The sequence below is a fragment of the Gossypium raimondii genome, chromosome 11 (assembly GCF_025698545.1).
Source record: "Gossypium raimondii isolate GPD5lz chromosome 11, ASM2569854v1, whole genome shotgun sequence".
Classification (NCBI taxonomy): domain Eukaryota; kingdom Viridiplantae; phylum Streptophyta; class Magnoliopsida; order Malvales; family Malvaceae; genus Gossypium; species Gossypium raimondii.
The window spans coordinates 8,639,773-8,653,202 of NC_068575.1; the positions used below are offsets into that span (position 1 = coordinate 8,639,773).

The 13,430-nt window shown below is 32.0% G+C and overlaps 1 protein-coding gene and 1 long non-coding RNA gene across 2 annotated transcripts; both read left to right on the plus strand.

Moving 5' to 3' along the window:
• Positions 1 to 560: 560 nt before the first annotated feature.
• On the plus strand, positions 561 to 4,634 carry LOC105804828 (kinesin-like protein KIN-1). Its single transcript, XM_012637607.2, has 15 exons — positions 561 to 674; positions 805 to 907; positions 994 to 1,037; positions 1,386 to 1,415; positions 1,506 to 1,628; positions 1,727 to 1,752; positions 1,937 to 2,018; positions 2,540 to 2,581; positions 2,661 to 2,694; positions 2,843 to 2,918; positions 2,989 to 3,208; positions 3,295 to 3,386; positions 3,511 to 3,625; positions 3,700 to 3,879; positions 4,027 to 4,634. Exons 1-15 carry the CDS (start codon positions 561 to 563, stop codon positions 4,156 to 4,158), a joined length of 1,413 nt encoding a protein of 470 aa, XP_012493061.1. The 3' UTR covers positions 4,159 to 4,634.
• A 6,522-nt stretch (positions 4,635 to 11,156) lies between these two features.
• LOC105801618 (uncharacterized) lies at positions 11,157 to 12,070 on the plus strand. Its single transcript, XR_001136015.2, has 2 exons — positions 11,157 to 11,413; positions 11,767 to 12,070. It is a non-coding gene; the product is annotated as an uncharacterized LOC105801618 (long non-coding RNA).
• The last annotated feature ends 1,360 nt before the right edge of the window (positions 12,071 to 13,430 follow it).

The window sequence follows — 13,430 nt, forward strand, 5'->3', positions numbered from 1 at the left end:
ATGGTGCAATGGTCGATTGAATTTTAGCTCGATTGACATAAATATTGTTGTCAACGTAGGAGAATGTGTGTTCGAGTATGTTGAAGCAGATTATCTTTTTATTTATGGATTGGAGAGAGAGGTTATAGGTATTAAATTGTTTAAAAATAAATAAATATGGTGCACTGAAAATTTTATTTAAAAAAATACTATTCAAGAACTTTTTCTTTCCCGCCTTCAGTTACTATAAAACCGAAAATACTTTTGCCTCTCTCAGCTCAGCTCAGTCCCTTTCTATATCCAAACTGAAATTTCAAAAAAAAAAAAATCCTCTAATTATTAGCGTTATACTTTAATCTGTAAGATTATTTTAAAAGTTTTCGCGAGAATTCGATATACTGTTTGGATTCTCAGAAATTTGGAAAAGAAGCCCTCATTCAAAGTAGTTTTATAGCTAATTTTAATGGAAAAGTTTCATTTCTCGAATCCAAACAATCTACTTCATTATGTAGTAAATGAATTTTTAAAAGCTTTCAACTGATTTGATTTTGTTGCAGATTTGAATCAACTTTCGAGTAGAAATGTCAAACGTAACGGTCTGCGTACGCTTCAGGCCTTTGAGCTCAAAGGAGAAAAAAGATCTCGGTGACAATATCTGTATTCAAAGCATGGACTCCGAAACCGTCATCATCAAGGTTTTAATTTCTCTTAATTTTATTTTTAACTCCAATTTCTTGTTGCTTTTATTTATTTTTTTCAAAATTTTGATAGAAAAACTATAAAAAACAGCTGATCGGTTCTGTAATTTGAGTTTGTATATGATAGGATGAGAAGGAAGAAGGTTTTGCGTTTAGCTTTGATAAGGTTTTTTATGAGGAATCTAAGCAAGCCGATGTCTATGAGTTTCTTGTTCTTCCAATTGTCCGTGGTATGATTAGAAAAGTGTTCATTGATTGATTATCTTCATTTTCATGATCAACTGTTTTATGTGTTTATTCTTTTTACTGTAAACAGATACTGTCAATTCTATAAATGGAACAATCATCACTTATGGACAGGTAAAAAATCTTGCGTATTTGTGTTATTACTATTACTACATGCCAGAGCTTGCAGTACTTGATGATCTCTCACTTAACTAAATGCTGCGGTTAAGGATTAGTTTATAGTATGACTGATCACTGTTTAGAAGATAAAAAAGAACTTAATGGTGAGAGATACAATCCGAAGCTCTTCAATGAATAAGGCTAATAGGACCTTTAAATCTGATGGTTTAGGTTTCTGTTTCCCATTCATTGTTAGTAACTAGTAGATCACGCTGCTAACGCAACACATTGTCTTCACCTTTAATTAACTTATGGATATGCATAGTCTTATTTCTTTGATTAACTTTCTTCTTTTGATGACAGACTGGGGCAGGGAAGACATATAGTATGGAGGTGTGCTGATGAAAGCATAAATGTAGCTCCGTTAGTTAAATTTTATACATTAAATTGATTTCATTGATGATATGTACCTCGTTGTATCAGGGACCAAACATCTTGGAATCTGATGAAAAGAAGAAAGGGATACTTCCAAGAGTGGTGGACGGACTGTTTGCGTGTATCAAAACTTCTGCTGACTCAACAAAGTACACCGTCAAGTTGTCAATGGTATGAAAACTTATCGTATTTATTTAGGGCCCTAAATTACTTCCTTTTTTTATTATTAATGCTGTATGATTCATGAAAATTTCTGCTCTTGTCTATAGGTGGAGATCTATATGGAGAGGGTTAGGTATGTATAACCTTAAATTCTATTTGTTGTTGGACTGAGAGTTTTGATTCTCTTTGTAAATGTTTCTGATTGGCCTTTCTGTACCCATGATATTCGAAAGCTCAGGCTAATGAAATATTATAAGAGTTGCTTTTTTAACTGTTTTAGTATTTATGTTAAATTCACACGCATTTATTATCCCCAGGGACCTTTTTGATTTATCAAAGGACAATATTCAGATTAAGGAAAGCAAAACACAAGGAATAGTGTTATCCGGAGCAACAGAGGTAATCTATTTCTTACAGAAATTACTATTTCCTTTAGGCTTGACATATGTACTGGAGTAACATTTTCCATCTTTATACTTGACATCAGTCGGGTTATTTTTTGCTAGGCTTTTTTCTTTCTAGTTGAGATTAACTTTGAACTTGTTTACTTCAGACTCTCATATTTGTTGAGAATTGTTCTGTTGACCTGTTTTAATTTTCTGTTTTCCGTTGAGCATAAACTGCCTTTAATTGACATCCATTCCATGTATGCATATTTAATGCAGTGATTCTTCAAGTTCTCCATTTAATTATTTTCTCAGTAATGATGGTTTGGTCTAGTGGCATGAGTACTTCTATTTTGAACATACTCAATATTGTGTACAACTTGAATGATTTAGGTGCTAAATTCGCTTTCCCCTACAGCAAATTAAAGAGTTTCATATTATTTATGTTGGAACTATACTTTGCTTCACTTAGATATTGTTGCATGGCTCTTTCCTTAATGAAGTTTCTATTTTATGCACTGATGTTGTTCCCAGATCTCTCTTTCGGACACAGCCGAAGCATTGCAAAGCCTATCTGTAAGATTAAGACTATTTAGAACATAATCTTCCATTTTGTTCATAGGATGTTGTTTCTAATATCGGCCTTGAAATTTAGAGTGGGATAGCTAACAGAGCAATTGGAGAGACCCGTATCCCTTTCGTATTTTTCTGTTCCTATTTTTTCCACTAATTTCTTAATCATGGTAAAGTAGAACTTGTATTACAGATTTCACAGTTATCACTTTTACTTAGTTAAAGTTCTCTTTGGAATTTGTTTTGGGACTTAAACGTAGACAGAAATGAACATGGCAAGCAGCAGGAGTCATTGCGTTTACATGTTCACACTCAACCAAGAATCAATTTCAGAAAAGAGGTATAGCTTATCCCTTGACTATGTTCAAGGCTTCAAATGAACTGATTTATAAATTTCACAATGTGACCAGGGTGAAATCTGGGAAGTTGATTCTTGTGGACCTAGCCGGGTCAGAGAAAGTAGAGAAAACCGGGGCTGAAGGAAGAGTTCTTGAGGAAGCTAAAACAATCAATAAATCCCTCTCAGCGTTAGGGAATGTGATCAATGCTCTGACATGTGGTTCACCAGCAAAAGCAAACCATATTCCTTATCGTGATTCCAAGCTCACTCGAATGTTGCAGGATGCTCTTGTTCGTTCTCTAACTCCTAACTTCATCTTACAGTAATGTCATCAAATCAGTTCGATGATCTCTTGGTTTTCATATTAAATCTGCAGGGTGGGAACTCTCGCACTGCATTGCTTTGTTGTTGCTCACCAAGTCATTCAAATGCATCCGAGAGCCTGTCCACTCTTCGTTTTGGTGCAAGGTTCATGAACTGGAAATATGCTATTATACATATTAACCCGCGAAAAGAGGAAGTTTAAGCATTAAGGCCTAATATCACTCTCCATCTTTTCATTTCACTTTTTGGGTTGTAATTTTCATTGCAGGGCAAAGCATATAAAGACATCACCACTTGTTAAGGTTAGTGAAGAGAAATGTTCTAAGAAGAATGGAGATGCTTCTGGTACCAGAGATGAGTCATTTGAGAAAATTCTAGAAAAGGTTAGTTTTATGATCCGACATTTTCTTGATGAAACATTCTTTGTCACTTTCTAATATGGTTTATTCTTGTTTAGATGAGTGAGAGACTTAATGACGAAGATATAAAGTTACTTGAGGAATTATTCATTCAGGCGGGACTATTTGTAGATCCTGATTCAGAAGAAGACTTGGAATCAGCCATTCAAGATGTTGTTCAACAAACCATTTCTTCATTGATGAAAGCTGTGGAAGAGCTCAGATCTACTGTTGAGATGGTAATATTTTTCACTAAGCCATTATTATCTTCTACTAGAGAAACAAGGGTAAAAACAAAGAGGGATGGAAATTATTTTCCAAACAAATAGGAGCTGCATATCATGCAATTTTGGTTGATGCAATTGCTGAGTCTACCATCTTTGCAGCTTCAGAGAGAGAACAATGCCATGAAGGGAAGGCTTGCTGTTGCTGAAAGATGTGACGCTTTGCCTGGAGAAAATGCAGATTTTCTTCAGAAGATTTTTGGCTTTCTCAGCTCCTTTATTCCTGGAATGTAGAGATGAAACTTTATTCCACTCCATGATGCTGGTTTACAGGTATTGATAATAGAATCCAAATAAACACTATCCATATTTTGAACTACTTCAATTCCTTTGAGCAAAAATCATATCTCCATAACCAAGATAATGAGAAGGTTAGATGTAAATGCTGAGCACCTATAAGGTTTTACTGTTTCTTTAGAAGGAATGAAATCACTGTCTCCATAGAGCATGGTTTCCTGAGTGACATGCAAATTCAGAATAAATTGCCATGATATGTAGTTAGTCATGAGTTCTATCATTTAGCAGTTATAATTGTAGGTCTCATGGAATTCAAACAGAAACAGGAGAATATCGAACGCAGAGTAAGGGCCGATAGTTCCTTTTTTGTTGATATTTTGGGTAGTAACTTTTTGGTATAAGAACATTGTAAATTCGTTGATTCTTGTCTAGTAGCAATTCCTTCAGTTGAAACTGGAGAAATAGAAATGGCATTCACGAAATTTTTTATATTTGTAGTAACTCACTCAAGAGCAATTCACTATCAAACAAGTATAAATTGTGATTTAAATTCAAATCACTCATTAAATTAAATTACAATCTTATTTTTCTTTCTTTTTTTTGATAAAATGATTGGGATCTTTAAAAATAAAACCAAAAACAAACAAAGCCCAACATTTTAAGGCCCAGTGTCAAGCAAAACGAATAAAACAATCAACAGCACTAAAAGCTTCCTAAAAAATTAAAGAAAAACAGAACAATAAATGAAAAAGTAAACAAAATCAACCCCAATCAAATCTTGAGACGGCTGGCATCCATTTCTTTCGTGTAGTCAAATCTTTCTCCAGCCTTCTGACATAGACTACTCTTACTCTAAAGCTTTACTCCTAAAATTTTTAACTTAATTAATTCAATCTAGTTTCTTTACAAAATTGCACTAAAAGACAACTCTTAATTGAATAAAACAAAGTGCTCTCAAATTCATACATTTAACCTACCCAAGCCACATAATATAAAAGCAAAGTAGATTTGTTAAAATACAATCACTTATGATCACTAGTTCCTCCAAAATAGTTACTTAAAAAGGTTTTTGAATAATCTTCATATCAATAAAGATTCTCAAAATTAAACTCTTTTAAAAATTAAAATTTTTATTTAAAGATACTTTGATTGCATTGAAAGTTTAAACCCGATCCTTACTTAACTCTTTCACATAAAATATTCGTTAATATGTAATTAGTAATCCTCAAAAATTAGCAATTAAATGATTAATTATCTAAGTAAACTTAGTTAAAATATGCCAATAAAATAAAGCGAGTCTGTCAATATTTCTTTAAATTGTAATTGACGTCGTAACTGACACTAACAATCTTTCCTTTTTGACATTTTAAACAAAAACTTAATAGAGAACAAGTAAGTCACCATTCCCCTTCAATCTATACACTCAACAACGAAAATCAACTATTAATGCAAAATATTAGAAGCACTAACAATTAAAACACAATATATTAAAAGTATCATAGTAAAGAACTCTATATGATGGTTTGATGGTTAAGGGTGTTCACTATCATAGGTGTGGTCTGAGTTCGAGTCGCGTTAATCGTATTTGTTGTTTAGACTTCACCTTATTATTGTAATTCAAAAAACAATTATATCATAGTAAAGTTTATAGTCCTTTAGCATTAACAGTATGGGGAGGAATCGGTTTAAACAGTTGGTTGGATTGATTAATTCTCTTACCGATTTAATTGGCATACATCTCAAAACTTTGAATTGACTGAATTTATAGTTGAAACCGATAAAATCCAGCTGAAATTGGTTCAGTCGATTTTTTATTATCTTTTGTTTTCTTTCAGTTGTTGTCCAAAAAATAATTCATGTCATGGAAAATAGATTTGGGTAGTTGAGCAGAAGTCTGATAAAAGGAAATAACTTATATTTTTTAAGTATTAATAAAATATTTTCATATCTTTTATTTTTAAATATATACAATGTTATTATATACTCATGCGCATATAATAGCTTCTCTAATTTAATTTTAATTTTAATTTTAATTAAATTACTTAAAAGAGTTAAAATTTTGAAAATAAATATACATTATGCTCAATGTCACTAAATTATTAGTAAGTTTACATTCAGTCACTCAACTTCAAAATGTTACAAAATGATCCTTGAACTACTTTAAAATTTTTATTTAAGTCATTGGTTGTTAAATTCGTTGTTGTGTGGCATTTTCTGTTTGCATCACCTGCACTAATTGAAAACTCTCATTCTCCTTCTCTTTTACAATTCGATTTTGTTTTTTTTTTACAGTTCAGTTTTTTTTCATGAAACAACTTTAAACGTTACAAATCTGCGAACCAAAATCCAAACAACTTTCTTCTCCAATCTCCGACACTGATCGTCAAATCAACTTGGATCTAAGGTATACTCTTCTACTCGTTGATGAGTGCTGATTCACCGTATTGATTGTTGAATTGTCACTTGGAGCTCGTTATTTGAACTTATAAAAGAAAAAATTAACTTAACAACCCAGTGACTTAAATAAAAACTTTCGAAAAGTTCAGTGACTTAAATAAAAACTTTCGAAGAGTTCAGCGACTTAAATAAAAACTTTTGAATAATTCAGAGATCATTTTGTAACTTTTTGAAGTTGAATGACCAAAACGTAAACTTACTAATAGTTTAGTAGTTTAAAGAAAAACATGTTGAAACTAAAAGAAATCATAAGCAAATTAAAAGCTAGAATTAATAATAAAAAATTGAATTTTTCATAAAAATGCTTAAAAAGTTGAAAATGAATAAACAACCTAAAACTAATAATTAAAAATTAAGAAAAATTGAAGTAAAAATGTTGTTGATGAGTGGGACCAATAAGGAGGAGATAGAGAGGAGGATGTGGTGGTGCTGATGGAGGTCGATCACCCTATCTGGGTAGAGAGCTGAAGACTAGAAATAGAGTGAGATGGTGGAGGTGATTGCTGAGGGTAAACAAGTAGAGTGTAGGTAAGTATGCTGGAGAGTTGATCCCTTCTTCATTGTTTTGGGGCTATTTATAGGCGAGGTTCGCTACTAGACTGTGTTAATGTAGCGAACTCGCAATCAGGTCATCATTATAAGATGTGTTGGGTGGATGTCTTTGATGAAATAAGAATATTTGTGATGTGACATGTTATGTCATTCATTTTTATTCAAAGTACGAAATAGTTTGACCCACCTGAGGTTTGATAACCAAAAGAATTATATTCTTAAGGTAGGATGCCTGGAGGAGCGAGCGGTTAGCCTCCTTGAACAACTACCTTCCGCATGCTTGGGTGGTTGAGATGGGAAGTGAGTTCTAGTGACCTCTCGGTCTGCAATGGGTGAGGTATGCTCTAAAGGTAACTTTCTATGTTGCGACGTGTCAAGGAGGTATAACAAATATGTTAAGAAAAAAATGAGAATTGAAAAACCATACCAATGATTGTGTTATCAAACTTTGGTATTTGATTAAAAAATTCACTTAAAATAATGCGTTCCCTATCAAAGAAACTAAAAAAATAAAAATCTTATAAAATAAATAAAAGACTAATAAAATTTGAAAAGGAAAATTAAAAATAATTTAAATTATAAAAGAAAGAACACCTCTTTGTTTTTTTTTTCAAAATTTTAACTATATTTAAATAATTAAATTAAATTAGAGAAGTTATTAGATATGAATGAGTGTATAGTAACCTTTGAATTTTTTTTAATATTAATATCATTTTATGTTCGTATCATATTCATTCTTTTTGATACAATGCCTAAAACTACATATAGCCACGTCTCAACCCTTAAATAAGAGCATAATTCGCTTCAATGCACTCGAACACACGTCCTCCTACACTAACAACAATCTCAATGCCAATCGAACAAATACTCAGTTGAGACATTTCAATGTATTTAAAAATTGAGGATATATCACTATTTTATTGGTATCTAAAAATTATATATTTTAGGATCATACTAATGTAAATTATTCTCAAATGATAATTTTTTTTTCTAATGGTTTTTTTTATTATTTAATTGGGTTAGATGGGTTAAATTTATTTTGATTTTGTATAGTTGATTTAATGAGATATTGGGTTATTGGGTTGGGTTATTATAGATATTTATATTTTATATATTATAATATAAATATATTTTAAATAATTAAAAATATTAAAAATTAAGTCAATTTTTTAATTGGGTCGGTTTAAGAATTTAAAAACCGATAACCAACCAAAAAAACCCGACAAAATCGAAGGCACAATAAAAAAAAAACATGTACCACTCGATTAAACTGATGCCAACCAAACTGATTGGATCGGTTTAAACCAAAAATCGCTCCCAGTAATTGAAAGTGCATTGATTCTTACCTATCAATTATTTGTTAAGTTGTAACTGGACAATGTAACTACTAGTAGAAAAATAAAGATGGACACCATAAATTATTCATAGACTAATTCATTATCAACAAGTATAAATTGTGATTTAAGTTCAACTCACTCGTCAAGTTGCGACCACACCTATATACTTCAATTTAGATCATTCTCCCTCTAAGACTTTCCTTCCAAAAGCTTAGATGTAAACTTAGGGTGTGTTTGATAAACATAAAAAATTAAGTGTTGAAAAATTAACTACTGATTTTTTTTGAATATTAATCTCATTATAAGTTCTTATCTTTTTTATACCTAAAACTACCCATAGCCCCTCATCAATCCTTAAATAGGAGGATAATGCGCTTCAATGCACTTGAACCCACGTTCTCATGCACTGGCAATGTAACACCTCTAACTCGTATCATGGAGCATTATTGGAGTTTTCATTCAAAACAATAAAAAATTTAAAGCATTTAATTCACATCATCAATCATAGCAGAACCAGTAAAAGGCATACATATTGCTCCTTATTCGAGCCATCGAGGCCCTAAAAAAACACATTAGAAACAAATCGGGACTAAATCGGAAACATGTCCAAATTACTCCAAACCATACAACAACAAGCTATCCAAATAAGATACATATGCATACAACCAATATGTCCAAAAAGGCACCTCAATCACAACAATTAAAATTGTATAACCATATGCATAGTTGATCACCTTGCTACCATTTTAAAACATACTATGCTTAACTTATACCTTGTCATTAGAACTTATCATTTGAACTATAGTTTTCATGCATCCCAAATATACATATATCTAACTTATACATATTTGACCATAACTTATCCATATATATATAGTTTAATTCCATACCAAGTTATACCATAATTAACCACATACCAAAATCACATTCAAACATACCAATTTGGTTATTCAAAACACAACTTCAAATAACTATTTCAACTCCAACCATTGTCGAAACCACTTTTAAGTTTGAAAAAACGGGGATCGACTTTTAAAATGAAAACGGGAGTCGCCACCGATCTTTTATTGTGGTGTGATCGGATCACCTTGAAAATAACTTTAGGTCTGCGAATTTTGAGAAAACAGGTTCGGGAGTCGGTTACGCACGAGGAAAGGTTAGCACCTCGTGACGCCCAAAATTGGTACCGAATTGATTGTTTAATGTCTTAGTGTCGAAATTTTGAAAAGATTTTAAAGTTCGATTCTTTTAACTTGAATCAATTGAATAATAAAACACTTTTATTTCAAAGAAATAAAATGTCACACCCAGTGAGTTAGGGCGCAACATTTTTAATCTTCAAAATTAACTTTATCTTTTAACTTTTAAAACCTATGCATTTTTGAGAATGATATTTGATCATTTGGGTCAAATGAGAAAATCAAAACCCAGTAAGTTAGGGTTCGATTTCACAAAATTCTTAAATATCGGACATTGCCTTTATTTTTAAAATCCTCGTCTCGAGAAAATAACATGTCATATCCAATGCGTTAGGACACAATGTATCGAATTCCCGAGAATGGGTTTCTATTTGAAATTTGTATGTTTGAAAAAATTTCGATTATTTAGATTCGACGAGGAAAATTGGAACCCAATACGTTAGGGCTCAATTCTCTCGAGGATTCCAAACTTCGAGTATTTTGAAGATTTTTGAATAAATTGGTTTTGATACTTAAATGATATTAACCATAGTCTTTTGAACAAATAAAACGATGAAATAATAATGTAGAACGCGAAATGGTATTCGTAAATTAAGATGCACGCTAATGAACAACAAAGAACCAATAGATATGAGCAAGCAATATAATACACATAAGCAATTATCTCATATCATGTACAAATAATAACTAAATGAATTATTAACCAATTTTAAAGATACAATGCATAAATAATAACATTTTAGATGAATTTTGAAGCAAATATTATATAAGAAGGAAATTAAAATATATAAAGTGATATACATATATACAACAATATATGTAAAACTTGAAAATGGTAAATTAAACAAAGTAAGTTTCCCAAAAGAAATAAATTATATATGTATGTAAAAGAAAATGTTGGTTTAAAACATATAAACATATTTACAAGACAACTTTAAGGTAAATAATTATAATCAAAGGAAATCTATTATATGTATGTATGAAAATAGTTTAATATAACCTGTATGTATATATATATATATAGATAAAACATTGTATAAGAATATTATTGTATAGTGAATTTAAAAAAATGTATTATAAAATAAAACCATTAGACAATGTATAAAATATATTGGATTAATAAAAAGGGTTTAAACATTCAAATAATATTAGACTTTAAATTAAAAATATCATAATAATAAGTAATTAAATAAATAAATAAACAAGCGAATTTAAATCAACCAATAAGGATTGAATTGAATTTGAAACAAAATTAAAGGAAAAAACAAAAATAAAACAAAGCTGAGGGCCAAAATACGACACGTGGATAACATGAGGGCCAAATGGGAAATATTCCCTTCCCTCAAAACGCAGCGCCTTGACATGGACCAAATTGGAACACATTTCCAATGCGGAGGGACCAGAGGGATAAATAACCCATTTAATGAATAACACGTGGATCCCCCATGGAGCGGGTTGGGTCGCGCGCGGGTTGCTGGGCAATACGATGCCGTTTTGGGAGCCACTGATTCAGGCCCCAAACGGCGCCGTTTAAACACCCGATAAGAAATAACCTTAAAACCCTAAATGAGGTTGATCTGCCATTAAAACATAGCAAAAAACTTTATCTCTCCCCCTCCCTTCGCGCCGTTTCGATCATGAAAACCCCCATCTAAACCCCGATTTGGGCGGAGTGGACGAGGGCTCCGTCGGCGTGCCCTTGCGAAGGTAAAACTCTCGTCCTTTTCTCATTTTATTTAATTATATTGAAAAAAAGAAACAAGAATAGAAAGATAGAAGAAAAGAAAAAAACTTTGAAGAAGGAAATCACCTTCGAAAAAAAACTCCTTGTTTTTTCTTTTGATTTTTTTGTTATTGTGTGTGATACAATATGCGTGTGTGTGTTTTTGTGTTCGTCCCCTCTTTTACAATTTTTGATATCTCCTTCTCTTGCCGAAAAAACCCCCCTCAAAAGAAATAATCAAAATCCCTATTTTTACATTTTCTTCTTTTCCGCTATTTTTTTGATTTGCTATCGATTTCTGCCCTTTTTTTGTTGCGTTCTGTTTGTTGCTTTGCAGGTGTTCGTTTCGAGTTGTTACAGGTATCGTACGAAGACGTGGCATGGCTCGGCGCGGCGCATGAAGGCTACGGTTGCGGCGGCTGGAAAGAGCGGCGGCTGGAGCGAGTGGCGCTGGGGGCTGCTGTTGCGGCGCTCATGCTAGGGCTGAATGCCTAGGGTTTCTAGCATTTGGTTTAGGCCAGTTGGGCCAGGGTATTGGGCTTAATTTTGTAATTTGGGTTTGAGGCTCAATGTAATCCAGGTTTGGATTCTATGTATTACTGGACTATATTGGATCTTTATTATATTTATTATATTTATTATATTTGGGTTTTAATTTTGGGCTCGGGCCGGGCAAATTTTGGTTATTACAACCATCAAGGCCATCTAAATGACACAAATCTAACCATATTTAGATGGTTCCAACAATTAACATGTATAAAAACCATATTTCAATCATGCACATCTATGCAAAACCTTTCCAAAGCATACCATATCTTGATCATGTTGAGGTCAATTCATCATTTATCAATTTGGCCATTCTAACATGCTTTAACACATTATCAAATTAACACATATCAATAAGGCACCAAATGTACTAAGGCTACGTCACCCAAAATGTCATATACTTGCCAAACACATCAACCAACATTCAACTAATCATCAACCATAAGTTCACCTATACATGCCATTATAACATTAACCAAGACATCAAGATCTACCGATATAATCGTTGGATAGTGTGATGGTTCTCCGACTAGCTTCTAACCCGATTGAGCTTCCAAGAATCTGAAAAGTAAGGAAAAACAACTACGTAAGCAATGAATGCTTAGTAAGCTCGTATAAACTTTAGTCATATCAACCCATTTCAAATATGAATTTTATACATGTCAAGAATAATCCTATATCGATAGCACATGATTCATGAAACCATATTCAACAACTAACAAAGTGGAAAAATCCACAGCATCACTTATACATATCATTCCTAGCATATTAGGAGTTTATAAAACTTTAAACCTTTCTAATTTTCTTATTTTTATTTGCATTTCATTACTTTCCATTGCATTTACTATCTTTAGCTTAAATAACAACATTAATTCAACACATAATTCCCTTTTTCATCATTTTACACTTCAAGTATGAACTTACTATTTCATTACCCTTTCCACACCCGTTTCATATGCATAACACATAATACATAAGCATATCATTCAACCATAGCCACAAGCTAGTAAATTTAAACATAGCTCTTTTCGAATTAGTCACATTATAAACCATTTCATAAGAAATTGCATAATTTAAACCTTACCACTCTTTCATGAACACAAGCATATTTCCATTTGAGCACTTACCATTTCAATGCAACTTATATGTAAACATAATATCATTCAATCAATAGCTTGGCAGATGCCTGAGTATCAAACAACAACACGTGTTAGCATACTTGAACATATTTCATATAAATTCAACATTGATAGCCATTTATTCTCAACATATAACACTTGAGTTTATTACTCATCTCAACTTACATAATTTCCATACATCATCATATCAAAGATGTTCATATATGTACATTTCATAATACATATCATTCTCTTATCGTTTCTTATCTGAATAATTCCCGTTGAACCATTGAGAATACCGTTGGATACCCGGGATAGCTCACACATAGTATGCTAA

Excerpts from the sequence above, each read along its gene's own strand:
- LOC105804828 (XM_012637607.2), top strand. The coding sequence starts at position 561 with ATGTCAAACGTAACGGTCTGCGTACGCTTCAGGCCTTTGAGCTCAAAG. Across the intron at positions 908-993 it reads TGTTCTTCCAATTGTCCGTG|ATACTGTCAATTCTATAAAT; the intron begins GTATGATTAGAA and ends TACTGTAAACAG. Across the intron at positions 2,919-2,988 it reads GAATCAATTTCAGAAAAGAG|GGTGAAATCTGGGAAGTTGA; the intron begins GTATAGCTTATC and ends CAATGTGACCAG.